This window comes from Myotis nattereri, assembly GCF_964212035.1.
Source record: "Myotis nattereri genome assembly, chromosome: 15".
NCBI classification, from domain to species: Eukaryota; Metazoa; Chordata; class Mammalia; order Chiroptera; family Vespertilionidae; genus Myotis; species Myotis nattereri.
This window is the reverse complement of record NC_138090.1, coordinates 17,471,812-17,499,260: the sequence shown is the minus strand read 5'-3', so window position 1 is coordinate 17,499,260 and position 27,449 is coordinate 17,471,812. Positions and strand designations below refer to the sequence as shown.

At 40.9% G+C, this 27,449-nt stretch overlaps 1 protein-coding gene across 1 annotated transcript in view; it reads right to left on the bottom strand.

The window, feature by feature from the left end:
- Positions 1–27,449, bottom strand: part of HYDIN (HYDIN axonemal central pair apparatus protein) — a 329,140-nt gene that overhangs the window by 206,306 nt on the left and 95,385 nt on the right. Inside the window, exons 8-11 of the mRNA XM_081108072.1 lie at positions 25,898–26,099; positions 19,491–19,674; positions 7,450–7,549; positions 371–489 (exon numbers count right to left, since the gene is read on the bottom strand). Coding sequence (XP_080964198.1) covers positions 371–489; positions 7,450–7,549; positions 19,491–19,674; positions 25,898–26,099 — 605 coding nt within the window. The remainder of the gene's footprint in view (positions 1–370; positions 490–7,449; positions 7,550–19,490; positions 19,675–25,897; positions 26,100–27,449) is intronic.

Below are 27,449 nucleotides of genomic sequence, written 5' to 3'. Positions count from 1 at the left end.
AGGACATTCTGGAAAATGTAGAAGGTTCTCTATCCTCTGATCTGTAGGATTTGTGTTGTCAGAGAACAAGCATTAAACAGATGGGGAGATGTATTTATGGAGTTCCTCTTTATAATCTACAAAATGATGAGGATAAAGCCAATTAAGTTGTGGCTTTGATGTGTTTAGTCAAGTGAGAGGGGGTGGGAAGAGAATGGAAAAAGTTGTTCCGCTCAACAAGGCTAGGAAAGAGGAGAAAGACATTGTTCTGGGGTCTGAATAAGTATGAGTAATGGCAAATGGATGTGACTGTGCAAATTTTCTATTGACACAGACAAAACAAAGCAAGCCAAGTCCTATTTGACTCTCAATGAACAATTCTAGTGTTTACCTCATAACAATGTACAGATCCAACAAAAACTTTTCCAATATCCAGCAATTCAAAGTTGAAGTGAATCTTTGGTCCCATTCCTTGCCCTCTGATTCGGAGGGGCAGACGGATCTCTCGACCTATATAAACAATTAAAACTTTATTACCCAAATGATGCTTTATTATCCACAACTCATTACCAATGTGAGCACCCAAGATGATTGCACCCACCCCCTACGCTGGACTGGGGGACCTGCAATTTAACCAAGGCTGAAGATTTAGTTTATTTTTTACAAACAGGAATACTGTTAGTTTCTTACCTTTAGGGGCCAGCTTGTATTGCAATTTAGATGAACATTTTAGCAGGAGAAAAAAAAACAATGAAAAAATTTAACCCAATCTTAACTGTATCCTTAATTTCTTTTTTGTTGTTTCTTGTTTTTAAAAATCCTCACCCAAGGATATGTTTTTGCTGATTTTTTTTAGAGAAGAGGAGAGGGAGCGAGAAATATTGATATGAGAAACATGGATCGATTGCCTCCTGTATGCGCCCCGACCGGAGATCAAACTGGCAACCTGGGTATGTGCCCTGGATGGGAATCGAACCTGTGACCTATCAGTGTACCAGATGATGCTCCAACCAACTGAAACCACAAAAGCCAGGGGTATCCTTAAGTTTCTTAAAAAGGAAAGTAATTTCTCTAAATAAGAGTGATCCCTGATTGAGGCTCCCCATAAAGTGAGTCACCATGCGGCTCCAAGGGACGTTATCCACGTTGATCTTCCCTAGATTTAGGAAGAGCCAGTGTTTAAGGAATCTGACCTTACTTTGCAGTTTCTTTCACAGACAGGTAATGGAGTCCACTAAGCAGTATCCCTTATTACACATCCATTATGGACCCAGGGTCAACACAGAACACAAACCTTTAAAGTACTAATTTGTTCTGTTTTCTTTTAAAAAAATGGAAAAATCCCCACTTGAAATACATGATCATTATAAAAATATTATCAAAAAAGTAGAAATTCTGTCATAATCCCACCACCCAAAGATAACTATTGTTAGGCTTTGGTGCCCATCCTTCCACACTTACTCATATTTAAATACTGTTCATGTAAATGGGGGTCCCACGCCTGGGGGATCACTGGGGCCCTTTCTCCTGGGGCCTCCCGTTAACTCCTTCATGTTCTTCCCTAACTCAGCTGAACTTTTCAGCCTCTGCTGATCTACCAGAAAGTCAGTGTTGCTAAGAATAAAGAGTCATTCCTCCCCCCAAAATCTAACTGTATTGGTTTCTTCTCCTGGATGTTGGCCCCATAATTCTTCACTGTCCTAGCAGCTCTGTTTTACCTTTAAAACTGGTTTTAGAAAATGCTTCGCCTTGCTCTTCTAGCTGTTCTTAGAGAGAGTTGTTGATCCAAATTACTGAGCCCACTGCTACTGGACACAGAATTGTCAGGACAGAGACGGGCATTTGACATGCTGACAGCTATGGGTTTATTGCCCTCCAGAATGACTGTCCTAATTTACACACGAACAACAGTATTTAATGGTTCCCGGCTCTCCACATCCTCCCTGGCAATGGGTATATCATCATTTTAAAAAATCTTTGATGGTTTGACAGGTTTTCCTTAAATCTGCACCACTTAAATGCCAGTTATGTAAGGAAAATTATATTTGCTTTGTGTGTAATGTTTTGAATATTCAAAATACTTTTGATGCTCTTTTAGATGTAATTGTCAGTATTGCAACAATACACTTCGAACAACCAAATGATATTTCTAATTTATTATCATCATTATAATGCCTTGTGACATTTGATGTTCCACTGCCTTCTGTTGCTATTTAGCTTCTGTATCTCTTTAATGCTTTCTCTCCATGACTGTCCTTTTAAAGACAAGAATACTTATCTCTGTGTCCCTCTAGTGTTTGGCAATGCAGTGGCCATTAGGCAAGTATTACTTTGATTATAAGAAACAAAAGCAATTCTGGAATAGCTGATTTCTTCAAAGGGTTCCCCAATCCACCTGATCCCTGGAAAAGAGGTTTCTCTAAAGACCCGGTATATTACTGTTGGCAGCATAAGTAAAATTTTCAGAGAGCCCTACTCCATTATTTTAGTATTTTAATCTATTGGCAATGATTTGTACTCCTTGGTCAGGAGAAAAATATTTTGACAGAGATCCAACTTTCAGAATGGCAAAGAAAGGGAATTGAAAATATATTGTGGAATAAACTGCAAGACTATTTATAACTGTCAGGCTTGAAGCTTTCCCCATCTGTTACCTTGACTGCCTTCCTTAATACATAAATTTTAAAAAAGGAGATGTGTTGTGATAAAGCAGTGAGCCAATGTTTCTTTGGGAGTTATTAATTACTTCAAAGAAATTTGTCTTATTTGTAGCTAGCCCTTTCCCTCACCCCAGGTGGAGTGGGAATACGAGTAATACCCAGCCTTGATTTATAAGAATTAGCCTAAATTTTAGGGTTACATTTCAAATGCTACTTTTCCATAAGATCTTTGAAGCAGGGACTTTTCTTGTCTTGGCAAAAAGCAGCGAGAGGGACAAGCCTGAAGGAACTAGTAATATAAAAGGACAAATTCCTTATAAGAAGAGCAAAATGTTAAAATAGGGCAGTTTCTCACCTATGATTACATTACCTTGTTTTCACACATAAGTAGAGAAATGTACTATTGAACCCCTTTAACAGTTCTGAAATTCCTGAATGCAATAGATTCATTGCATTAAGTACCAGGAAATGTAACCATGGGCTTTTAAGAACTTGCCATCTAAGATATCTTAGATGTCCAATATTATACTTGAGCTCTATTTCTGTGCAATAAGACAAGAAAAAAGGGGGATATAAACAGGAAGAACAAACTGCCATTATTCACATGTTTTAGGACTGTCTGCCTGGAAAATCTTAAAGAATCTAGAAATAATCTTTTAAAATTAATTAGAGTAAAATTGATGGTTACCAAATCAACATACAAAAGTCAACTGCATTTCCATACCCAGCAACAATCAGAAAAATTAATTCTCAAGATACTATTGACAACAGCAACAAAAATATAAAGTACCGAGAAATAAATCTAACAAGACATAAGATCTTCAATGAGCAAAATATAAAACTTTAATGAAAGATATTGCTAAAGATCTAAATAAATGGAGGACTAGGCTATGTTATTGAAAAGGAAAACTGACTCAACATCATAAAGTTGTCAAATTTTCTCCAACTGATCTATATCTACAATCTTAATGCTTTAATAAACAAAATGCCAGCAGATAGAATTTGATGGGTTGATTACAAAATTAAATGGAAAACAAAGGGCCAATAAAAACCAAGACATTCTTAAAGAAGAGTAAATTGAGGGAACTTGGCCATTCATAAATTGAAATCTATTATAGAGCTATTATAATTAAGATAATGTAGTATTGGGGCAGAAAATGCAAAGATGACTAAGGAAACAGAATACAGAACGAAGAATAAATGCACATATAAATATAAACTTGATTTAGGACAGAGCAGGCATTGAATATCATTGAGGAAAGATGGACTATACAGTATAAAGAGCTAAAACAACTGGGCATCCACATGCCATTTGTACACATGTGTGCGTTCTTCTTTTTCCTTTTTTTTTTGTTTCTTTTGTTCTTTTTTTATGGTTGTAGTTTTTTAAATAACTCTTAACACATGGTGGAGCTAGTCTTCCCACATTATTCTTGTTTTTCTGAATTTTCTAGGCAACCCTAGTTTATTTATTTCCTCTATAAAAACTTTGGAATCATTCTTGTTATGATGTTGCTCTTCTTGACCAAAAATATGGGCATACATTTCTCTTTGTTCAAGTTTTCTTAAATATGGCTTCTATAATCATAGATATTTATATATTATTCCCTGTATTTTTATGTTTGAAATATTTTAAAACCGAAAATATAATTTAGTTGATCAAGAAAATAATTTCTTATTCATTTGACTAAGAAACTTTACATTATTAAGAGGTTGCAATCTGATGAGTTTTGAGAAAGAAAAGCTATATATACATTAAATATTACTCACTTATTACTCTGAAGACCCAAAAGTGTTTTTAATGATTGGGGTGATTTGACTTTTTGTTTCCTAAATCAAATTAAATCTCAATTCCTTAGTTTAATTAGAATAAAAATCAGAAGTCTTAAATTGTGCCAAAAACTTAGATATTTCTCTCTTATGATGTACAGAATAAAAATGGACAATGAGGTTTCATCTTAATTGGGTCTTTAAAGGAAGCAGGTACATCTGGAACCATTTCTCTGAAGCACCCATTAACGTTTTCTAACAATACATTTCACAGTTTAAAATCAGAAAGTGTTGCTTCCTTTGAGGTTCCCATATGGTGATCCAAACCAAATACATGCTGTTTCCCTTTGAGTTTTTAAAAAGGTAATCTTTGTGATTAAACTCAGAATTTCCACATTCCATTGGAAAGTCAAGACAGATGAAAGATCAGTTTCAAGACCTGGATCAAACCATCGGCAAGTCTTTATAAATATCTAACAGGTTTAACTACTTCTAAGAAAATCTGAAATCTTTACATGAAAAAATTTCAGTTTCAGATGAACTGAAAATATGTTAATGGTGTTAAACTTGCCATAATCAGATCGTAGCAGGTCACTCCCCTGCTTTCCAGCCCCTCAGTGGCTCCCCACTGCACCCAGGATGAAGTCCAAGGTTCTGAGCCTGGCATTCAAGGGCAGCCTTCCATGAACTAGATCCCACCTACTACTCCAGCTTCAACCCCTGCCCCCACCACCCCCTCCCAAGTCTCTTGGTCTCTCTCTGTCTCTGTGTGTGTGTGTGTGTGTGTGTGTGTGTGTGTGTGTGTGTGTCTCTCTCTCTCTCTGGCAGCCACACCCTAAGAACTTATGATTCTTTGCCATTTTGTGCTCTTGTTATGTATTTTCACTGTTTCTCTATGTATTTTCACAAAGTATATCCCTGCCTGACATTCCCATCCATATCCATAGACACCCTTTATTTTCTTGGCTAACAAATACTTTTAGGGTCACTTTCTCTGGGGAGCCTAAGACTGAGCTGTGTGTCCTATACCATCCTCTTCCATTGTTCATTCATTGCCATGTAACTGTTGGTCTGTGTGTCAGTTTCCCCTGCTCGTGTCCATGTTATCTGAAGGTAGGAACTATGCTTTAATACATCTTTGTACTCATTGAGCCTAGATATAAAAGCTTCAGAAAGAAAGAAGGTTGCAGTTGGGGATTATGGACTAAATTTCATGCATCCCGAGAGGCCTCCCTCCAGACCAGTGATGACCTTCCCTGCTCCTTCCTGTCTCCGAACGTGCACTCGCATAATGGCACGCTATGCAACAATGACAATGAAATACAATTAGAGCTACAAGCAACGCCATGGGTGAGATGTGCATATTGATGTCGATGATGCACATTTCAAATACAAGCAGTACTAAATTGCATTGTTTCAGAAGTATATACATAGGGGTAAAAACTATAAATAAAAGCAATGAAATCATGATCACCAAGGACAAAATAGTGATTATCTCAAGGGGAGGTTGGGGTGAGAGGAGTGTGACTGGGAAGGAACACCCAGGGGGTCTTCTCGAAGCTGGAAATATTTTATTATTGATCTTGGTGGTGATTACGTAATGTTTACCTTATAATTGTGTTATAATTTATATGTGTGTATTAATTCCCTATTGCTCGACAACAAATTACCACAAATTTTGTAGCTTCACATACAAATTCATCTTAAAAGTTCTGGAGGTCATGTCTAATCACTGTGTTATACGCCTGAAACTAATCTAATATTGCATGTCAACTATCATGGAAACATTTTTTTTTAAAGTTCTGAAGGTCAAAAGTCCAAGATGGGTCGCACTGCGCTAAAATCAAGGTATTGACAGGGCTCCCTTCTGCTGGTTCTAGTTTGGAGGAAAGCCCCTTTTCTTGCCTTTTCCAGGTTCCACAGCCTGTCTGAATTCCTTGCCGTTTCCATCTTCAAAGCCAGAAATGGTGGGAAGACTCTTTGTCATATCACATCACTCTGACACTGAGACTGACAACTTCTGCCTCCTCTTCGATGTTTAAGGACCCTTGTGATTATACTGAGCCACCCACACAATCAGGATAATCTCCTACCTAAGGTCAGCTCATTAGTAACCTAAATCCCATTGCCTGCCTTAATTCCCCTTTGCCATATAATGTAATACAACCACAATACCATATCCGCAGGTGCTGGGAGCATGGACATATTTGGGAGGCCATCACTTTGCCCACCACAGCATGTACTATATACAGTTATGAATCTATGTTCTATTTCTTAGTCACAAAAGATTAAAAGTTAAATTGTGGTATGTAAATAAAAAGTATTCATATGCAACCATGAAAAAAAAATGATACTTTTACATTTAATGTTATAGAATAATCTTTAAGAAGTATTTTAAATATATTTTATTGATTTTTTACAGAGAGGAAGGGAGAGAGATAGAGAGTTAGAAACATCAATGAGAGAGAAACATCCATCAGCTGCCTCCTGCACATCTCCTACTGGGGTTGTGCCCGCAACCCAGGTACATGCCCTTGACCGGAATCGAACCTGGGACCCTTCAGTCCGCAGGCCGACGCTCTATCCACTGAGCCAAACCGGTTTTGGCAAGAAATATTTTAAAAGCAATGTCAGAACCATCACATAAAGTATGCTATACGTTATGCAAAAAGATGTGAGGGGAAGTAAATCTATACGTATTTGCTTCTATCTCATTAAATACTACAGAAATAACAAAAAATAATTTGTGAGAATCTGTCTAAAGGAATGTTCTTACTGCTCTAAAAATCAGATCCATGGTTTCCCATCCCACCCACCACCACACCACAATTCCAGTATAATGTCAGAGATTGGTCTATTCTAGAAAGAAGTGAGTAAGTCATGCACAGCCCATAGCCCCTCCCCCCTTTCTCTCTCTCTCTCTCTCTCTCTCTCTCTCTCACACACACACACACACACACACACACACACGCATCTCATGAGGCTCTGGGCACTTGCTAGACTTGCTAGCCTGCCTTTTCCACACAGAAGAAGTCTTCACCTGAAATGTCACAGTACACAGTCATCTGGTAGAGCCTGGCTTCCAGAGGGTTGAAGTACACAGTGATTTCAGCTGATGAGTTGGGCCAGACATCACCTTCCTGAAAAACAAGAAAGAATCATTAAAAAACAATATGATGAAGGGAAGGTGCTGCTTTTAAATGTTATCATTATGTTAAACCTCTAGGGAATTGGAAGGAAATATTTTTACAATAAATAGAAGAAAGCAATATTTTACCCAACAGACAGTTAACTTAGACTACTTGTTAAGAGGTGGTACAAGTTGGAAACAAGCTTTAAAAATAATTTCAGTGCACCCTGACCGGTTTGGCTCAGTGGATAGAGCATCAGCCTGCAGACTGAAAGGTCCCAGGCTCGATTCCGGTCAAGGGCATGTACCTTGGTTATGGGCACATCCCCAGTGGGAGATGTGCAGGAGGCAGCTAATTGGTGTTTCTCTCTCATTGATGTTTCTAACTCTCTATCCCTCTCCCTTTCTCTCTGTAAAAAATCAATAAAATATATTAAAAAATAATAATTTCAGTGAGTTCATGAATATATAATAAGTTTCTATAACTAATGTTACATTAGTTTATAACTAGGATATTTAGGAAATTTAAAAATGTTGTGTATTCCATGAACATTCATTGTATGCCAATGTGCGCCCAGCACTGGGCTTCAGAGATGAAGGGCGTGGCCCAGGACAGCATGGAGCTCACATGTTGGACGGATGATAAATATGTATACAAATATTCTATAGTATACATGCTAAGTGCTGTGCCTGTATAAATAAGGTCCAGATGGGCCACAGAGAAAGAAGTGCCTAACTCACTTGATAGAGGGACCACATTCCTAACTTTTGAGAGACCACATAAGGAAATACTCTTATTCTGGGAAAACACAGCAATGGCCCAAGGCACAATAAAGGCCAGAGCAAACCCTGATTCTGACCCAGTATGATATTCCTCATGTTAATGTAAACCACTCAAACTCATGATAAGGAGACCAAGTTTTGAAATTTTGTAACGCACATACCAAACATCAGAATTCCCTGGAGGTATTCTTTGAAAAATGTTTTGTACGAACCATGTAATCTGGGACCTCTTCATTAACTTCTTAGGGCTAGAAAAGTGGATGCTAATATCACCTGCCCCAAATAGTTTCCAAAAAATCAGACAAGGTCATACAGGTCAAAAGCTTTGCCCCGTGCTCAGTACGCAGTAAGAGCTCAGGAAATAGCTGTTTAAAGTATAATTGATTTATTTTTATGGCCACTTGGAAAGACTAAGAGGAAAGTATTGGAAAAATGAAGGTAGAAGAGTGAGTGTTTTTTTCTAGGGTTTTTGTAAAGAGAGCCAAGTAGGGCATATGTGATAAACACATCCAAAAATCTATGTAGGTGGTGGAGTCTAAAAAGGAAAGGAGGGAAGACAACATGATAAATAATTAGGCTCCCGTTTCAGACAGTCCCCAATGCATACTCCATTTCCAATCTGATGAGAAATGAACACGGTGCTGGAATAAAGAATCAAGCAGAGAACAAAATAGTCTAAGGGGCAGACACCCAATGGGGTGATAGAAAACGAGAGCCAATTTGGGTTTATTTATGAAGGTTGCAGTCTGATCAATGTGCTTCTCAGGCAGCGTCCCCAGAATGCTTAAAGGGCACGGAGCCCCCAGAAAGTAGCAGCGAGGGCTGAGTGTCACGTGGTCCTGGGAGCGCTGGTCTCCCAGATCAGGCCGCTGGAATGAAGGCCCCATGAGGGTAGGCACGGTTCTACGGCAGGACCTAATCCAGAAGTGGCTCATGTAAGAGTTCAACATAGTTACTGAATCAGCCGTATCCATTCACTCTGCACATGGTGCAGTAATTAGCAGGTGTCGATTCATCTCTGCAGCCTATTTCTGCCATTTTCTCAACTGGAAGCACAGACGTCACACCAGTTAGAGCTGCAGGGACCTTTGAGATCATGCAGGGAACAGGAAATCCCTCAGCACTTTCACTGATGTAGGCATGTCACTCTTCCAAACCTGGTACATGGCAAATACCACTTTGATTACGGGGGGGCCTTAGTGATATGGAGTGTTAGGAACACTCATCAATAGAATGGACAGAGGGCCCAGGCAGAAGAGGTGGTTCACCCGTTCACTGGTGTATCGGTGGGTATTCCATCTCAGAACTCCTGACAGCTGGGTTCCCTCCTAACCCGTGAGACAAATGTATTGCCTGGGGGGCTTAGACATGACTCAGGTTGAGAGTACAGACTGGACGCAGCTAAGCTGTTCCTGTGCAAGCTGACTGATCCAAGGGGCCATCCTGGAGGACCCTAAAAATTGCTAGAAAAGTCTCATGAGAATGGTAGGAAATGACCTTCCAAAGGCTACAATGGATGTCAGCTAAGCTTCGTGCACGCAGGCAAATTCAAGGGCTTTATGATTTGGACTGGGCCGGATGGCTTTCAAAAGCATTATCCCAGCAAGAGAAAGGGAATCCATGGTCCGTGTGCAGACAAGAGAGTCACAGTCTTAAGTTCTCTCTCCCTGGAGCACTCTTGGGGACCCCATCGTGAAAGAAATCTGACGATTAGAACCGGGGGGCTGGGAAATGGCAGGACGACACGCTCAGAGAGGCACACAGAATCCCCCCCAGGGGAGGAAGTGTTGACACACGGATGCGATCCGCGAGCGATAGGCTGATGTAGAGGCGCCCCGGAGGCTGAGAAGCCCTTCTGCTTGGTGAAGGGATGCCAGTGCCAGGGAATCAGAGTCCACAGGGTTCAGACTGAGCGGGTGGGACTGTACGCTCCGTGTTTTCCTATCCTGGGTCGCAGCTGTTTAATCGTGCCTGTGACATTTGCTAGTAACTTTCCGTTTTACTCAGCCCGGGGAGATAATTCAAGGACAATCCTGTTCTAAAGGCCTCTCCTGGGCTTGTGTTAATGTGCCTTAAGAGGGCTGTGTGTATCTGTGAAAACAGAAGGGTGGTCATTCGGTTTCCTCCTGCAGAGGGATGCTTTCAATAAGAGGTCATTTGAAGGAGTTAGAAACATGTATTGTTCAGTGGGGATTAAAGTAAAAATTAAATAACATGTCTGTCTTTATAGCAAAAACTCAATATAGCATTTTCTATAGCAAGTCAGAGAGAGCAAACCCCCAGAAACAGGCAGTCAGCCTGTGATGACCCCACTTTCACTTATATATCTTTGAAACACTTCATGTTACTTCTCCAATACTTCTGAAATTAACTTCCATGTCCTTTATGTCTCTGAAAAGAATTTTTTCTTTCTTTATTGCTCAGTTCTAAAGTTTCTTTCTGAAAATGAAAACATTCAGAAGTGGCTCTGACGTCAGGATCCTGTCCCTCCAGTCTAAGGAACCAGCCCCATCACACAGAGCCCCCTGCAGTCCCTCCTTCCTTCCACATACGCCCCCTCTCCCATCACTGTCCATTTCTTGGCTCCAAATCAGAGAGTGAGGACACAGGATATAATCGGTAAGTGACTGCTGCCTTGTTTATTGAAAATGACTGCCACCATGGCCTTCAGTGATATTGTGATTATCTTCCTTCTTGGTCTTAATGTTTTTTCCCCTCAGCGTCATAACCGCATTTCACGTATTAAGTGGCCTGCTAGAAGGAATCAACTGAATTTGTAGGTCTAACGCTAACTCCTATAATGTGGTTTTTGGCCGAATATTAAATACCTCTGGAAATGGAACTTCGTATTTCCTCTGGAACAAGGACAAACAAGTGGGGCTTGATGGACACAGTCCCAAGACTTTTCTGAAAGCTGTTTCTGAACAGGCTGCCACTGGTTCATGACACGTGATTAATACAGTCATGAGAAGGGAGGTGAGAGAGGGCATAGGGGGGATAAATGGTGATGGGGAAAAATTAAATTAATGTTTAAAAAATGTTCCCCTTAAAAATTATACTGGCAATGATTAAAGGAGCTCTTTTAAAAAATCTCCCTTGAAAATCCTTAAGTAAAAACAGTATTTTAAAAATCAGCTTCCTTCCTCTTCTCTATTACCCAGCTCCTTCCTTCCTTCCTTCCTTCCTTCCTTCCTTCCTTCCTTCCTTCCTTCCTCCAATGAAGGGTTATTTCTCACATATTTTGCAAAATCAAAACCCAAACTGCAAGAACATTTAAGTTACTTGGTTTATCTGGAAAGTAGTTTACAATATGACTCGATACCTACATTTATCATTTAAATAGTTATTTTAATTCCCAATTCACATACAGAAGAGTGACCCACAGGTCTGCCTCCTCAAAAGTTATACTTTCCAATCATATCTCTAATCCGACACGAGACTGAATCATATCTAAATCCAAATCATAATACTTTCAGCCGTTAACTGAGAGCTCATATTCCCAGCGCTGTGTTAAGTGCTGGTGTTTATTACCTAGCTCAGTCTTTGCAACCCTGTGAAGCAGTATTATCCCCATTTTACAGATGAGGAAACCAAGGCACAAAGAAGTTAAGTATCTCACCGAGGGCCACATCAAAAGTAAGTGTTAGCGCTGGGTTTCTATAATGTTCTTTCTTTAACATCTTCAACCCCACTGCAATCATAACAAAAGGTCAGGCCTCACCTTTCTCACATCATAAAAAAAAAAAAAAAAATGCCGGAAAATGTTAAAAACACTACAACTGATCCTCAGACTTAGAAGAAGCTAGCATGAACTGGTGCTCCTGGCTGGCGAACATAATAGGACACCCTGCATGCTCATGTGCTCAGGTATCTTGGAAGGTGACTCACAGGAGGTCCTTGTGGATGACAGTCAACCCTAGTATTTTGCAGCTCTTGAGAAATGCCTTGGCAGATCTGTATCAAGCCATCTGGCCGGGCCAGGGTTCAGTCAGCTCAGAACAGGGTCAGTGAATAATGACTTCAGGAGCAGCTAAAATGTGTAATAAATTCCATCACGTTCCACCAAAATGGATATATTCTTAACTATGTAAATAAATATTGTCATCTATCTTGTCCTGTTTAAGGAAAAGTTAAAGAATTTCTCTTAGGAAATAAAAACTCAAAGTCAAATTTCTATCAATCAGAAAAAAAAGAAGCACCAATTAGAAGCTATAATACGTTTCACTACCCACAGTTGCTCTTCTAGAGCTTATCAGATAAATGAGAGAAATCATGGCTCTCTTTATCATCAGGGCAAATAGAAGTTGTCTCAAAGAGAAATAGAAAAAAAAAATGGAAGCTAAAATATTGAAGGTAAACGATCCTAATTATCATTGAGATAAATGATCTAATAGGCACATGATATACAAGGAGATTTTTCTGCTCCATTATATCTTCTCCAACAAGAAACTACATTTAGTAAAGCTTGGATGCTCCAAATAACGACCAGAAAAGTTTCTAAGAGAGGGGTCTAAGATTTGGTCATCGGCCAGAGGAATTTTCACAAAAGGTGTGCTTTATCTTGGGTGAAATACTTTGACCCATATGTGGTGAAAATTGCAGTGGGGTTTTTTTTACAGCTGAAGTAGTTACGTGTGATGTTCATGCCTTTCTCTGGAGAGAACAGACTTGTGTCTCTTCCAACATGACGAATGTCAACTTATTTAATGAGCCTTGAGGAGCCTAAGACTTCCTTAGGCCTCCCTGCACCTACACTGGCTCTCCAATACAACAGTGATCACACCAACACAATTGGAAAAGGTTCGGCCAAGCACAAAGATCTGAGAGGCCAAACCACATTAAAGGGAGGCTGAAGCATGGGAACTGTACTGAAGCAGGAGCTGTGACTTGTCAAGGACACTTTGCTCCCAGCGGATCCCTGTCCTCCTTTCTCCTTTCTGGTGTCCATTTCCAAGGAGTCAGCGCCCACATGTTTGCAATGTGACTCGGCTGATGGTACAGAAGTGGGAGGTCTGCAGCAAAGAGCTAGCTCTTGCCTCTTTGGTAGCCATCTGGGCTTCCACCCAACCGGGTTCTGCTGAGCTCACATGCTACGCCGACTTGAGAAAAATAAACTAAATTTGAGCTGTGCTTTCAAAGTCTGAATTGCTGAACCTCGTGTTTTCTGCAGGCTTAAGTGACAACAAAGCGTGGTTTACTATTGCTTACATGATGATAAAGAAATTATCAAGCTTCCCTTTTTAAGGCTTATTTAAATGAAACTGAAGCTTTCCGAGGGAGACTGAATGACTTCTTCTTTGATGGAAAAGACACTTGCTAATAAAAGCAGAAATGTTTTCCTTGTTCACTGATGATAGCCAATCAGCTAAGACCGGTTTGGGCAAATACCTTTAAATTTTCAGATCTTTCTTTTTTGAGAAAATAGCAAGTGTTCAACATTCAGAATATTGCTGCCTCTCAAAAGTGTGACCTGAGCCAGCAGTCCCAGAGTTCAGGAACAAGGCCGGCACATCTGTGCTGTGATTTCTCAGAGGGCTCCTAGACGCCCATGGAAATCAAAGGCTTAATTCTCTCTTTTGGCCCTGGGATATTCTTCTGCCTCTCAATTCTCAGAATTGTGTGTTTTCGTCTTTGAATTTCTCTCACTCAGATACCCACGAGACCTAAGCAGAGAATATAACAAAATGAGGCTGTCAAAATTCTGTACAGCCAGAGTCCATCTAGTCAAATAGGATATTATATTTCTGAAAGCAGTCAATTCCACTTGCTTTTCTGGAAGCCACAAAACATGCATAATAGACCCAATTTTACACTTCTTTTCAAAAGGGGGAAAAAACTATACAGAAAGAGGTAGCTTGAGAAATGATCAGTATTCTACAGAACCCAGTACCCTCCCGAGGTAAGGAATACAAGAAAAATTTTGACTAATTTCATTAAAACCCCAAGACTTTATCAAAAGAATTGACACAAGGAACTTGACACGAATAGTAGTAATATTCCACATGATTTTTTTTGTTTTGTTTTGTTTGTGGTTTTTTTTTTAATATATATTTTTTTATTTCAGAGAGGAAGGAAGAGGGAGAGAGATAAAAACATCAATGATAAGAGAGAATCATTGTGCCCTGACTGGTTTGGCTCAGTGAATAGAGCGTCGGCCTGCAGACTGAAGGGCCCCAGGTTCGATTCAGGTCAAGGGCATGTACCTTGGTTGTGGGCACATCCCCACGGGCGGGTGTGCAAGAGGCAGCTGACCGATGTCTCTAACTCTCTATCCCTCTCCCTTCCTCTCTGTAAAAAATCAATAAAATATATTTTTTTAAAAAGAGATAGAGAGAGAATCATTGATTGACTGTCTCCTGCACGCCCCCTACTGGGGATTGAGCCGGCAACCAGGGCATGAGCCCTGACATAGAATCAAACTGTGACCTCCTGGTTCATAAGTTGACACTCAACCACTGAGCCATGCTGGCTGGGCAATATTCCACATGTTTTAATGACTAAAACAATTATAGTTACTATTAGAATACCAGTAGATTACCAAGCAAAACTAAAAACATTACTTCTAGACCTCTGTTCTGTATGCCCAGGACTGCCTTGTGGTCACTCTGGGGCCTTGTCTGCTCCTTCCTCCACCGGGGTCCATCTCTGGGGTCTCTCAAACACAAACTCCCCCACCTCTGCACTCTGTAACCACATCAGTACCCAGGACACCCCAGCGTTACCTCCTCAAGGTTTGAAGGACAGACCCTAGGGCAAGTTAGGTAATGAGCATGATAATAAAGTGAGCCAAGACAATGGGACTAAACAGGGCCACCCCGTGAGCAGGTCACAGAGCAATGTAAGGACTTTAGGTGCTAGAGTTTGGGCCAGACATTGTGATAGCATTGAGTCAAACTACTTCTCACACGATTATACTGAGAAAATTTGATGAAATTCAAAACCATCACCACCTCTGGGCATTTTAGAGACAGTGACTGATTTCTTGATCTTGAATACTTGCTTGAAATTGAAAGAACCTCTAAAATAGAAACCATGCTTCCATAAAATACACAATATGCAGAGACACAATAAGGGCTAAACTAACCTTGGTTTTAGCTGACTCATTTGAAAGACCAAGATGTATATACGTAGGTCTGAAAAATAAACATACCGTTTATTTCTTTTCAGACACTAAGATAACAGTTTTGGATTTTTTTCTTTCCTTTTTAAATTTACCTCATTTGAGGCCAGTTTCCATCTTAGGTGGACACAGAGGCTGAAGAGGCCATCTGAAAGCAAGGTGGTAACTAAGTCCCTAGACTAGCATGAGTGGGGAACGTCTGGCCCTCGGGCCATATAAGGCCCAAGAAATCATTTTGTCTGGCCCTGCCAAAGAATTAGGGGTGAGTTAATTAAATGCTTGACCAAATATAGCAGGCTAACTATTAAATTGATAATTTTGTATAGCCGCGAATGATGTTATAAATATCCAAATGGCCCTTGGCAGAAAAAAAGGTGCCCCACCCCTGCCCTAGATCAACCTTTTATTTTATTTTTAGCTTTTGAACAGGATATCAATTAGAGATGAATTTCTAGATCAGTAGGCGACTGCATGATTTTAATCTTCTCTGCTTCGGTGAACTCAACTCATATCAAGAAGCTAATTAAAAGGAATCACACTCTAATAAAAAAAACACTAATTGCTGATACATAGCTCAACTGTCAGAAATTAAATAGTGGCTTTGGTATAACTAATCCGATATATGAGCAAGATTCAGAGACCTTCAGTAGAAAATGGTGATGAACCAACCATAACTGGGTAGAAAGATGTAAGATGGGCTAATGAGCCCTCCCCGGCTGCCCCTCTCTGAACAGGCCTTCTCTGCGAATTCACAGCCTCTCCTCGCCTTGCAGGGTCTCCAAAGGGCAGCGCCAGAGGGCTCTCTTGGGTCCTCTGCAATGTTCTTTACTCAAACTGTTCTTAGAATTTCCATCCACTTTTCATGCCCTCCATGAAGACCTGCACAAGATGCTCACATACCTTACCTCCACTCCTAACTGCTCTCCCACAAATTTAGGACTGCATTTCCAAAACTTTTTGAACATCTATTATCATCTCAAATTCAATGTATTCAGAGCCAAACTCATCATCATCAACTGATTTCCCTCCCTGACTCCCTCCTTCCCTCCCTCCCTCTCATTCCTTTCCTTCCTTCCTCCCTCCCTCCCTCCCTCCCTCCCTCCCTCCCTTTCTCCCTTCTTTTCTTCCTCCCTCCCCTCAATTAATTGGCCCTGAGGTAGGCCTGAAGCACAGATGAGGACAAACCACTTCTGACCTTAAGGGACTCAGAGTCTGTACCCAAATTGGATCCAAGTATCCTACCTACCCTAAAAACACAAAACAAAACAAAACAAAAACTTACTTTGTGCACAAAGCAACCAAAGCCAAGAAAGATTGAAAGGCTTGTTTAAGATCACATTGTCTATCGGCAAAGCTGGAAGTGAAACCCAGGACAAAGGAGAGAGAGATAGAAACATCAATAATGAGAGAGAATCATTGATAGGCTGCCTCCACACGCCACACAGGGGATCGAGCCCACAACCCGGGTATGTGCCCTGACCAGGAATCAAACCGTGACCTCCAAGTTCATAGGTCGACGCTCAACCATGCCGGCTGGACCCAATCTTATTTCTTATATTCCCTATGGCTGCTTGCTCCAGAAAAACTGATCATTGTATTGTTATATAATATGCCATGAAACAAATAGCCTCCTTTTTCTTTGTTTTCACAATTTCTCCAACGAGAAACATTCCCCTTCTTCCTCTCCACTTAATTAAATCTTACCCTTCCTCCAATACAGAGCTCATATCTCACCTTTCTATAAATCCTTTCCCAACTCTCTCATCCCAAACTACTAGAGCATTTATTTCCTGAGCCAGAAAACCCAAGTCTCAACAGTGGAAAATACCCATAGTTCACATTTGGGTCAAGAAGCTAATAAAATGGCAGAATTTTCCCATCAAATACCTTCAAAAGTAATTTACAAGGTAAGATTATAGTACACTCACAAGAACTGCATCTCTATAAATCTGTCAGGATCTTTAAGTAGGGGGCGGGAGGAGATTCAAAATCAATAAATAATTCACCGACACCGAGATCTGCTTTTTGGACTAGAATAATTTTACGAAGACACTGGCAAAGTTTCATGCCTTCATTTCATTTTGCAAAGATTGTCAGGAACCAGCTTATGCGTACGATCATGAGAAGAAAACCTGCCTTGTGTAAAGACAAATCATTACAGAGGCTATAAACACACTATACTTTATCTCCCCTTCCTGTTTCTGGTGATTTTTTTCCCGCACGATACAAACAAAATAGTCTCATTTAAAAGATACCATTTCTATGTATCACTGTTTTAAAGGATGTTTTTCTTAGTCCTGGTGAAAAGATGCCTTGTGATAACATCCAATGCAGTTCCTATCTAGAATTCAAAAACAGTTATTAAATGCCTTACTTTTATATACATGTATCTCCATCATGAAGCTTCAGGTAATGGAAGTAAGCGTGAGGAGAGGAAAATCCAAGGTAATCCCAGTCTTTCTACTTGTGGATTGGAAATATGCAAGACTCACCTGTGGACCTCCCGCATCTTCCTGAACACCAGTGTTTGCTGTCCCTGAGTCCCACTCCCAGAGGATCTGAGAATCAGGACGGTATTGACCAGCCTGGGTCTTGAGCACCAGCTGGGAAGACCCCTGGACTGTCCACACACTGGGCCATCCTGCTTGTTCCTGCTGCCTCCATCCTGCTCAGTCATTTGCTACTGAAACTTGTAACGCCTTCCTGATTTTTTCAACATCTTTGGGCTTGACCTATTTTGATAGGTGTCTGTTCTAGCCCTTCAAGACTGTATGTTCATCCTGATTTAACCTCTTGCTGGTTTAATCCATCATGTCTGACTATCCCTTTGCTCAACTGAGCAGTGGACAGTCTTCTGATGTGAAAGAAGATTCAGCTCCAACCCACTTCTCCAACCTATTTTCCTGTGTGAACCCTTTACGTCAAACAACCTGACCCATGCACAGATCCTTGAATGAGCCATTGTTTCCCAAAAGTCCCCATCCTGCAAGACGGACCCAGTTCAAGGCTCTGCTCTCAAGAAGCCTTCTCTAGCTTCTCAGTCTGATAATCGGCCTCGCCTCTGAACCAGTGTGCTGGCTGCCTGCATTAGTGACTCCAACAGCAGGTCTCACAAAACAATAGTCTCAAAGAAGTCTCATTGATGTTTGGTACACACACAGGGTGCCTGGCATAGAACATGTAGTCAATAATAGTTATTGAGTGAATTAAGGACAGAGTCGTTTTCAACCAAGCAATTTTGCCTGCCCACCAGGGGGACATTTGGCAATATCCAGAGATAGTTTTGGTTGTCATGACTAGCATCTGGTGGGTCAAGATCAGGGTTGCTATGAAATAGCCTACAATGTATAGGACAAAGATTATCCAATCCCAAATGTCAATAATGCAGAGGTTGAGAAACCCTACACTACAGTCAGGCTAATCAGAGACAAATTTCTAACTACCGATACTAACTGCTTGGCCTTGAGTAAGTTATCACATTTCTCTAAGTCTCAATTTCTCCATCTGTAAAATGGGGGGTTAACTATAATTGAGTGTGTGTGTGTGTGTGTGTGTGTGTGTGTGTGTGTGTGAGAGAGAGAGAGAGAGAGAAATAAATTAGATAGTACATACAAAGCACTTAATAGTGGCCTAGCTGGTTTTGCTCAGCAGTTAGAGCATCAACCTGTAGACTGAAGGGTCCGGGGTTCAATTCCTGTCAAGGGCACATGCCTGGGTTGTGGGGCTTGATCCCCAGTAGGGGGCGTGCAGGGGACAGCTGATCAACGATTCTCTCTCATCATTGATATTTCTATCTCTCCCTCTCCCTTCCTCTCTGAAATCAATAAAAATATTTTTAAAGTGTTTAATAGTGATTGGTGCATAGAAAGTGTGACCTATAAACATAGCCTGTGAGCATTCTTACCGTTAACCTTCATTCACTTCTCATAATGATGGCGAGGCTCTTCAGATGGAATCTTTATGCTCTCAGAACAATCCCACAGCGAGTGTCTTTACCAAAATAAGGCCCGCACTCCCCTATATGTTCAGATTGTATATATGTGCTCACCAGGGGCTCAATTATGAAAATGTTATTCAAGAAGAGTATGCTGTCCGCCTGAACCAGCCTTCTCTGATTCGCAAAGGTGCGGGAGAGAATGGAAATCCGTTCTCGGAGTAAAGGATCACTAACAAACTCTTCGAGAAACTCGTCAGTCTCATCCTTTTCCTCTTTGATCAGATCCTCACAGACCCTGAAGGGAAACGGAAAATGTGAGATTCACTCTGGTACTCCCATGAAGACCATTGTAAAGGGCTCCCCCCTCCAGTCCAGCCTCCTGGGAATGATCTCACCCATCACCCTGGGGCGGCCCCTCCTTGCCCTGAGTGTGTAACGTGCTATCTGAGTGATCTTCTACTTTAACTTCTCAAGAGCCTCAGTTTCCTCTTTAGTCACTTCCTTCAAGAAGTCCTCCTGGGCTTCCTGTCCTCTACTTGCTTTCTCCTGAGCCATTATGCATATTTGGGAAAATATTTTATTTTAGGTAATAGTGTTTTTCCAAGTTGCTGTTTAAACACTTAACATCTACTCTACCTCTCACACTTCAAGGACAATTTTGTTTCTGTTAAACTTGCTTAGCTTTAATTCTTTCTTAGATGGAGAACAAAATTGAGAGCCTGCACGCACTGGGTTTGGAGGCTGATTCGACTATTTACTAGCCCTCTATTCTGCCCTCGCCACAGATGTGGTCACATTACTCCTGGTAGCCATTACTTCACCTGAATTTTTAAAAAATGTATCTTTATTTATTTCAGAGAGGAAGGGAGAGGGAGAGGGAGAGAGATAGAAACATCAATGATGAGAGAGAATCATTGATCGGCTGCCTACTGCACATCCCCCTCTGGGGGTCAAGCCCACAACCTGGGCATGTGCCCTTGGCCAGAACTGAACCAGGGACTCTTCAGTCCACAGGTCGATGCTCTATCCACTGAGCCAAAACAGCTAGGGCTCACCTGAATTTTTGGAGACTGCATTTTATCTCCTCCCAGGGTATATGACCATTTTCTCAACATTTTACTGGTATCACCAATGATGAGAGACAAATTATTTAATGAGAGCCTAGGGTCACTGAATTCCTGACCAAGACCCAACTATTCTCTAAATGACTTCATGCAAACTACATTGATATGTCAAATAGCTCCTTTTGATAACTTTCGTGTCTAGGTTCCTTTGGCAACATAGCATAAAGATGCCAAAGAAATGGCTTCAGTGTGATCTGGTTCCATTCTGTGCTTCCTTTTTATTGTGTTTTGGAAGCAGTGTCTCGGGTAACGAGCAGTCCTTCTATACTGCTGGGCAGAGCAGCGCAAATTAGAGAGAGCTCGGTCCACAGAAAGGAAACCGCCAATTCCTGTGAGGGGAAGCTGTAACGCCCATCTCTAGAAATCAATCTTAAAGGAATAATCACCGATGTAAGTAAAAACACAGCTACAAAGATGCTCATCAAAATGCTAGCAACAATACCAAAAAAAAATGTGGGTAAATTTTATGTAAGAGATTGAAGGATTGGTTAAACAAATAATGGGAATCATAAAAATTACATTTATTTAGGAGTTTAATGGGAGTGGTGCGTGGGGATAAAATGCCTCGTCTGGACTAAGGATGGATAATAAGCTCCATGAACTGAAGAGTATGATTAGCTCAACCCTTGAGCCAGAAAAAAAAAAAAAAAGGAAACAGAACATAAATTGCCAAGCACTGCTCTTCTCCCCTGCTGCTGGGACTCTTAAATCAGTAACAGCTGCATAATGCAAAGCGGGTGGGTGGAGGGTGAGGCTGGTCCCACACGTCTCATCTTTGCCCTCTGATGCAGAAATGGAGCCACGGCTGAGGTACTAAAAGGCAACATGCAACAACACCTTGAGCTGCGTTGACTCCAACAAGGGCTTCTAGATACCCCTGGCTACTGTGAGGCCATTTTTCCTGCTGGTCTCCATGGTCTCCTGTCTCAGAGGTGGTTCTGTGCTACAGCTGAGGACACCTCTCATCAGAGAGCTCAACAACACACCAGCCTTCTCTTTCAGTTAAACCATGGATTTAACCTATTTTCCAAATGGTCTGGTGGCCACCAACACCCATCACCTTCAGGCCTCAAGTAGGGTTCAGCCGATGGAGTATAGTCAATGGGAAAGACTTGTGTCTCAGATATATTAGCATTGAACCAGTAGCTTCCTCGTCTTTAGGCGCTAGACGCCCTGCTCCCCTACAGCACCCTGAAGAGATGATAACTAGATGCCGAGGAGGTTGGAAACTAAAAGCCATGGCCTTCACAGCTGGGAGAAATACTCCCATGTCCACACCTGGCGTGGAAAGGTTACAGCCATCCACCTTCCAATGGACCATGCGACCCTGGTCACGGAGCACTCTGTGATGACTGTTTTAAACTGAGGACTAGATGTCCTCTCCCTGTTTATCAAATACCGCTCAAGATTAAATTTATGACTACCTGGGTGGCAGGCCCAAAGCCCAATTAAAACTGATCTATCTACAGAAACATGTATTTTCCTATTTCTGAATGTTGTGGAATAAATCCAGGCTGACTACTCGTGGGAGTCCTCTGGAGACTGCAGGAGTTCCTGCACAGAGTAGATCTAGAATTTGAGCCAGCTGCTCTTGAGACATTGGTCATGACCTTCATGGAGAAGTGGGGAACAGAAATCCTCAAAAGCCCATGCCGAGTCTGATGAGAATGAGTATGAAAGAATCTTATGGTAATGTTTTATATTTCCTCAGGACAAAGGGGAGGAAGTTAGGTGGGATGAATGCTGCCTCCATTTCTGAAGAGATTAATTTCTCTACAAGTCCCAGAAAAACATCAAAAAGACAAGACAAAGACCCAAAAGGCAATTTTTAAGCCCTCTGTGTCTCATTCTGAAGGTTTAAATAAAAGTGGGGAGAAAAAACTTAAAGTCAAGGATTTTTTCCTAGGGGGAGTGACATCTTCATTGTTAGAATCTGGAGCCTAGGATTAGTCCATGGTCCCAAATCTGGACACGTGTCCTATGGCTGGTACCAACATGCTGAGGTATGTGGAGAGGAAGGAAGTCATCCTTCCTAGAATGAAAATGGTAATTTCCAGAAAGGAATAAGGCATCCTACTCTTGAGGAGGGCTTAAATTCCTCCACTGGGAGATCAGCAAGATGTAGTGGCCAAGAAACCACGATGGCTGGAATGAGGTCTTGAGGGTAATGGTTAAAGCAATTGGCCATCTCAATGTGACCGCTGAGCAACTTCCAGCTCCTATGAGATGAATGCCTTAGGACAAGGTTTAAGCCATGTTAGAGTTGGAAAGCAGTGGGCAGACTCCTGAGTCTCACTGAAAAATCTACACTGACGTCTCAAATCGTAGGTCCTTGGGATGCTGCAAAGGGAAACTTTGGTCGCTCACAGTATGCATGAGACCATTTAGAATAGATCCTCTCTGTCCCAAGTTCAGGGCCAGAGTCGACCTTCCTCTCTACATGTTTAACTGCAGAGGCTGCTGAAGGAAGAACAGGGGCAGATTGCTCATCACCAGGAGCAGGAGAGTCAAACACGAGGAGGTTTATTCTGGGGATACCTACACCGGCCTCGTTGGGGAGGTCAAGAGGAGGTTTATACCATTAGCTAAAGATCTGACTGCTTGCCAGAACCGGTTTGGCTCAGTGGATGGAGCGTCGGCCTGCGGACTGAAGGGTCCCAGGTTCGATTCCGGTCAAGGGCGTGTACCTGGGTTGCGGGCACGTCCCCAGTGGGAGATGTGCAGGAGGCAGCTGATCGATGTTTCTCTCTCATCGATGTTTCTAACTCTGTCTCTCTCCCTTCCTCTCTGTAAAAAATCAATAAAATATATTAAAAAAAAAAAAAAAAGATCTGACTGCTGCTTCTCAGGGATGAGCAAACCTTTGACTACAAGCAAGCTACCAGAGAACATTCTGCTTTATCTCACACTGCTGTGTGGCTTGAGATACAACTTGAGGATCTGTGACTTAGAGGAGAAGGGGGCCCATACTCACTGCAAGAGCACTGCCGCCTACAGAGGGGCAGCTATCCGGAGATGGGAACTAAATGTTCAGTAAACAACAAACCTCTCTGTAATTGCCTTTTTTTTTTTTCCTGGAGGATAGGCATCTCATAGCTACTTATGTCCAGAATAAGAATCCATGGCTAGCCGAAACCGGTTTGGCTCAGTGGATAGAGCGTCAGCCTGCGGACTGAAAGGTCCCGGGTTCAATTCCGGTCAAGGGCATATACCTGGGTTGCGGGCATATCCCCAGTGGGAGATGTGCAGGAGGCAGCTGATCGATGTTTCTCTCTCATCGATGTTTCTGACTCTCTATCTCTCTCCCTTCCTCTCTGTAAAAAATCAATAAAATATATTTAAAAAAAAAAGAATCCATGGCTAATAATAGAAGTTGTGGCATGCTCGGGGATGTATTAAGGAACGAGAGAGGGGTGAGAGAGGAGAGACAACCTGCTCAAATAAGATATTAGGCATAAATGGCCCATTTCCCCCTTTAAATCAATTTCCCTTCATGTCCCAGGCATCTGGCCCTAGGAGAGAGGGGAAGAGAGTAGGGGATGGCATATTCAATAAACTCTTCACTTAAATCAACCAACTCAGTTTGGAGAAACATGAGTTATGTGGCTATGTGTCATCCAAAGTGAAAATGGAAGTATTCTTATTTAGCCATCTGATGCCACTTTTCAAGTTCATTGTTTAAGGGAAGGTCGTGATCCTAGATAATAAAATTAGGCTTCTAATCATGGTTATGAAAATGTTATCCCATATTATGCCCTCGCTACAGAAAAATTGCTAGACGCACTAATAGAAAGAGCAAGAGATACAGTGAAAGAAAGACAATATAAGAGAAAAGGAATAAGACTCAAGGATAATATTAAAGAGATAAGGGTGTGAGTGTCAGGGAAAGTGGAATGGGGAGGTAGGGTGAGGAGAGAAAAGAAATATCCATCCACACATAGTTGAAATTATATACTCTGTATCTTAGCATCTCTGATAGCAATTGGTTTAAATTCTTCATGAGTTTTCCTGTTGAAATTAACATCCTTAAATATTTTTTGGACATAGGCTTGGCATCAACTATATTCTATACATATAGCCAAACACATAGGCAAAGCTGAATTGAAAGCTGGCTTCCCCTCTGAAAGTGTATATTCATTCTCCCCAAGAGACTATGCCTACAGGACAAGCAGGTTATGTAAACACTACATTGACTACTATTCCTTTGCTTGTACCTGCTCTCGCATCTTATCTTTAAACCTGCTTGGACCATTCTGATTGATGGTACACACATCAGCTGGGGAATCAGGACCAATGAAGCAGTGGATGACCAGTTTCCTCTTGCCTTTCTCAACTTCTGGTGTTTCTATACCATGAGGCCAATGAAAGATTTTAGGCAGGAAAAGCTTTTCTTTTCTCACTTTTTCAAGATGACACAGTGGCAATCCAGTGATTAAAGCTCCCTGCCTGAATAATGAAGCTGCTGGTTCCTCTGTGCCTGTCATTGTCACGGCTCCTTCTGATTCAATTAGGGGCAGCACAGTGGGGGATTTCTGCCTGGTTTCCATGAACCTAAGACTTTTATTTTTATCACATACTAACTTGGTTTTAAACAAAGCTTTGAAGCTTCCCAGGGCTAATCTTTAATGAAATTGGAGAGGCAAATAAAAAAGGCTGAATAAATCCAAATGAAAGCAGCAAAGGTGCTAATTTGGGGAGGATGAAAGGAGTTTAAAAGAGGCAAGGGTAGATTCAGGAAAAAGAAATATTCAAAATTTAATAGTGAAGAGATTAGTTAAAATAGTTAGGTTTTCTATTTTATTAACTTTCTCTACTGCCTAAAGTATCACTTTAAAAAGCAGAAATTAAAGATACCAACAAGAAATCATTATTAAATTATATGGTTAGCAGGGATTCAGCAATGCTACTAAAACTGTAACTATAAAAGCTGTTATATCTAAGCCCTTCTTCTTCCTCATTCTTCCTATTTTCTGGAAATACCGTTTCACTGGAAAAAAAAAATTCCACATTGATCCCAACCCAAAAGAGATTATTTTTAGAAACCCTATGATACTTAATCATTCTGATTAGGGCTATGAAATGAAATACAGATGTGTAGATTAGTTTTGAGGAAACAGTGAAGAATTATATATTTGGTCTTCAAAACCCAGTAGTTTGGCTACTGATAAATTATAACCAGGTTAAGATTAACTGATAATGGACAACATTGTGTTCTACATAGTTCAACTCAAGTTCTTTCAATGAAAAAATAAGCATTGTATACTGGAATCAAGTTATAAAAATTTGACATTGTTGAACTGGTTAAAAAGTTACCACAAAAGTCAATGATTTTTCATAATAACTGAGCTTTGTGTTTCCCCAAATTACAGCACCTAGGTGATTTTTCTTACAAACCTATACTTTTCTTTATCTTCCTCTTCCTGGGTAGCAAATACCTTCCATTGGAAATGGGCAATGATGTTACTGCGGTTGTAAATAGTTATAGTTCTCTGATTGGCCAGAGATATGTAGGTTTTCTCAATGATCAAAGAATTCTTGTCCAGCCTTATATTCATGTCTACGGCAGCTCCATACAGAGATACAAACATTTTTTCACCTAGAAAATAACAAAGTAAACACATTTTGAGATTTGTTCTAGACTGATTTTACTAGGCTAACCTCCCCCCATCCCCACCATGGTGAAGTTAGGGAATATTGCACAAGCATTACACATTTCATTTTTTTCCCCTATCAATCCAGAGGTCAGATGTAATTAGTAAACTTCAAGTATATTTGGCGCAATTATAAAGAATCATATCTTGCTTAATATGAATTGCTGTGGTAGTTGCTACAAGACTTTTTCTTCTTTGTGACAGTTTTAAATCCTACAGTCCAACCATGAGGTCAACTGAGTTCTAGGCTTATAATCAATGCCTCATCTCCATCTCAAACATGAGCTGGATTTCTGATTCTTAAAGTAATTGCACCAAGTATATCTGGGAAGAGCTGCTCAGCATGAGCGGATCTAAGTCCAAATCAAAGGGGATCAGGAAGGAGATTCAATAACTTCATTAATAGAAAACAGACTAAGAGAAGCCACACCCCTAAACAACAGCAATTAAACGAAACACACATGCACACACTACAAAAATAGAAAGACAGATACAGAGGCAGAGCTGCCTCAAACAGATTGTCAAACTGCAGCGGGAAGGCCGGGGAGGGTTGGGGGGCAGGAGGGAGGCGGGTAAGAGATCAACCGAAGGACTTGTATGTATGCATATAAGCATAACCAATGGACATAAGACACTGGGGGGGTAGGGGAGGCCAGGGGATTGTCAAGGGTGGGGGAAAAAAAGGACACATATGTAATACCCTTTGTAATAGCCTTTGTAATACTTTGTAATACTTTAAGCAATAAAAAAAATAGAAAGACAAAAGCTATGTTTATAATTTAAAATTCCTTTAATGTTAAGAACACCTTCATTCAACATAGTAATTTATCCCAGACTTCATTTAAGAAGCACCAATTGCCTTAATTCCAGGTGTATAAATGAGGGCCCCACTTCCCAGAAGACACAAACGTACACAAACCTAACTAAGAATTCTAAGTTAATTTTTTTCTTCCAGCTCTTGAGTAATGCCATTTTACTGTCTTCTGACTTCCATAATTTCAGGTGTAAAGTTTGGCATCAATCAGTATTATTAGTGTGCCTTTTAAGATGGGTGTATTTTTTCTCTAACTATTTTTATATTCTCTTTGCTTCAGTGTTCAGCAGTATTTGTACCATCAAGAGTTTTCTGAGCTTTGTGAATCTTGGATTAATGTCATTCATCATTTTTGGAAAATTCACAGCCACTATCTCTTAAAATATTTTTCATTTCATCTTTTTCTCAATTTCTTCCTCTTTGATCACATATATGGGTGACCTTTTGCCTGTGTCCCATTATCTATGTAGCCTTTACTTTC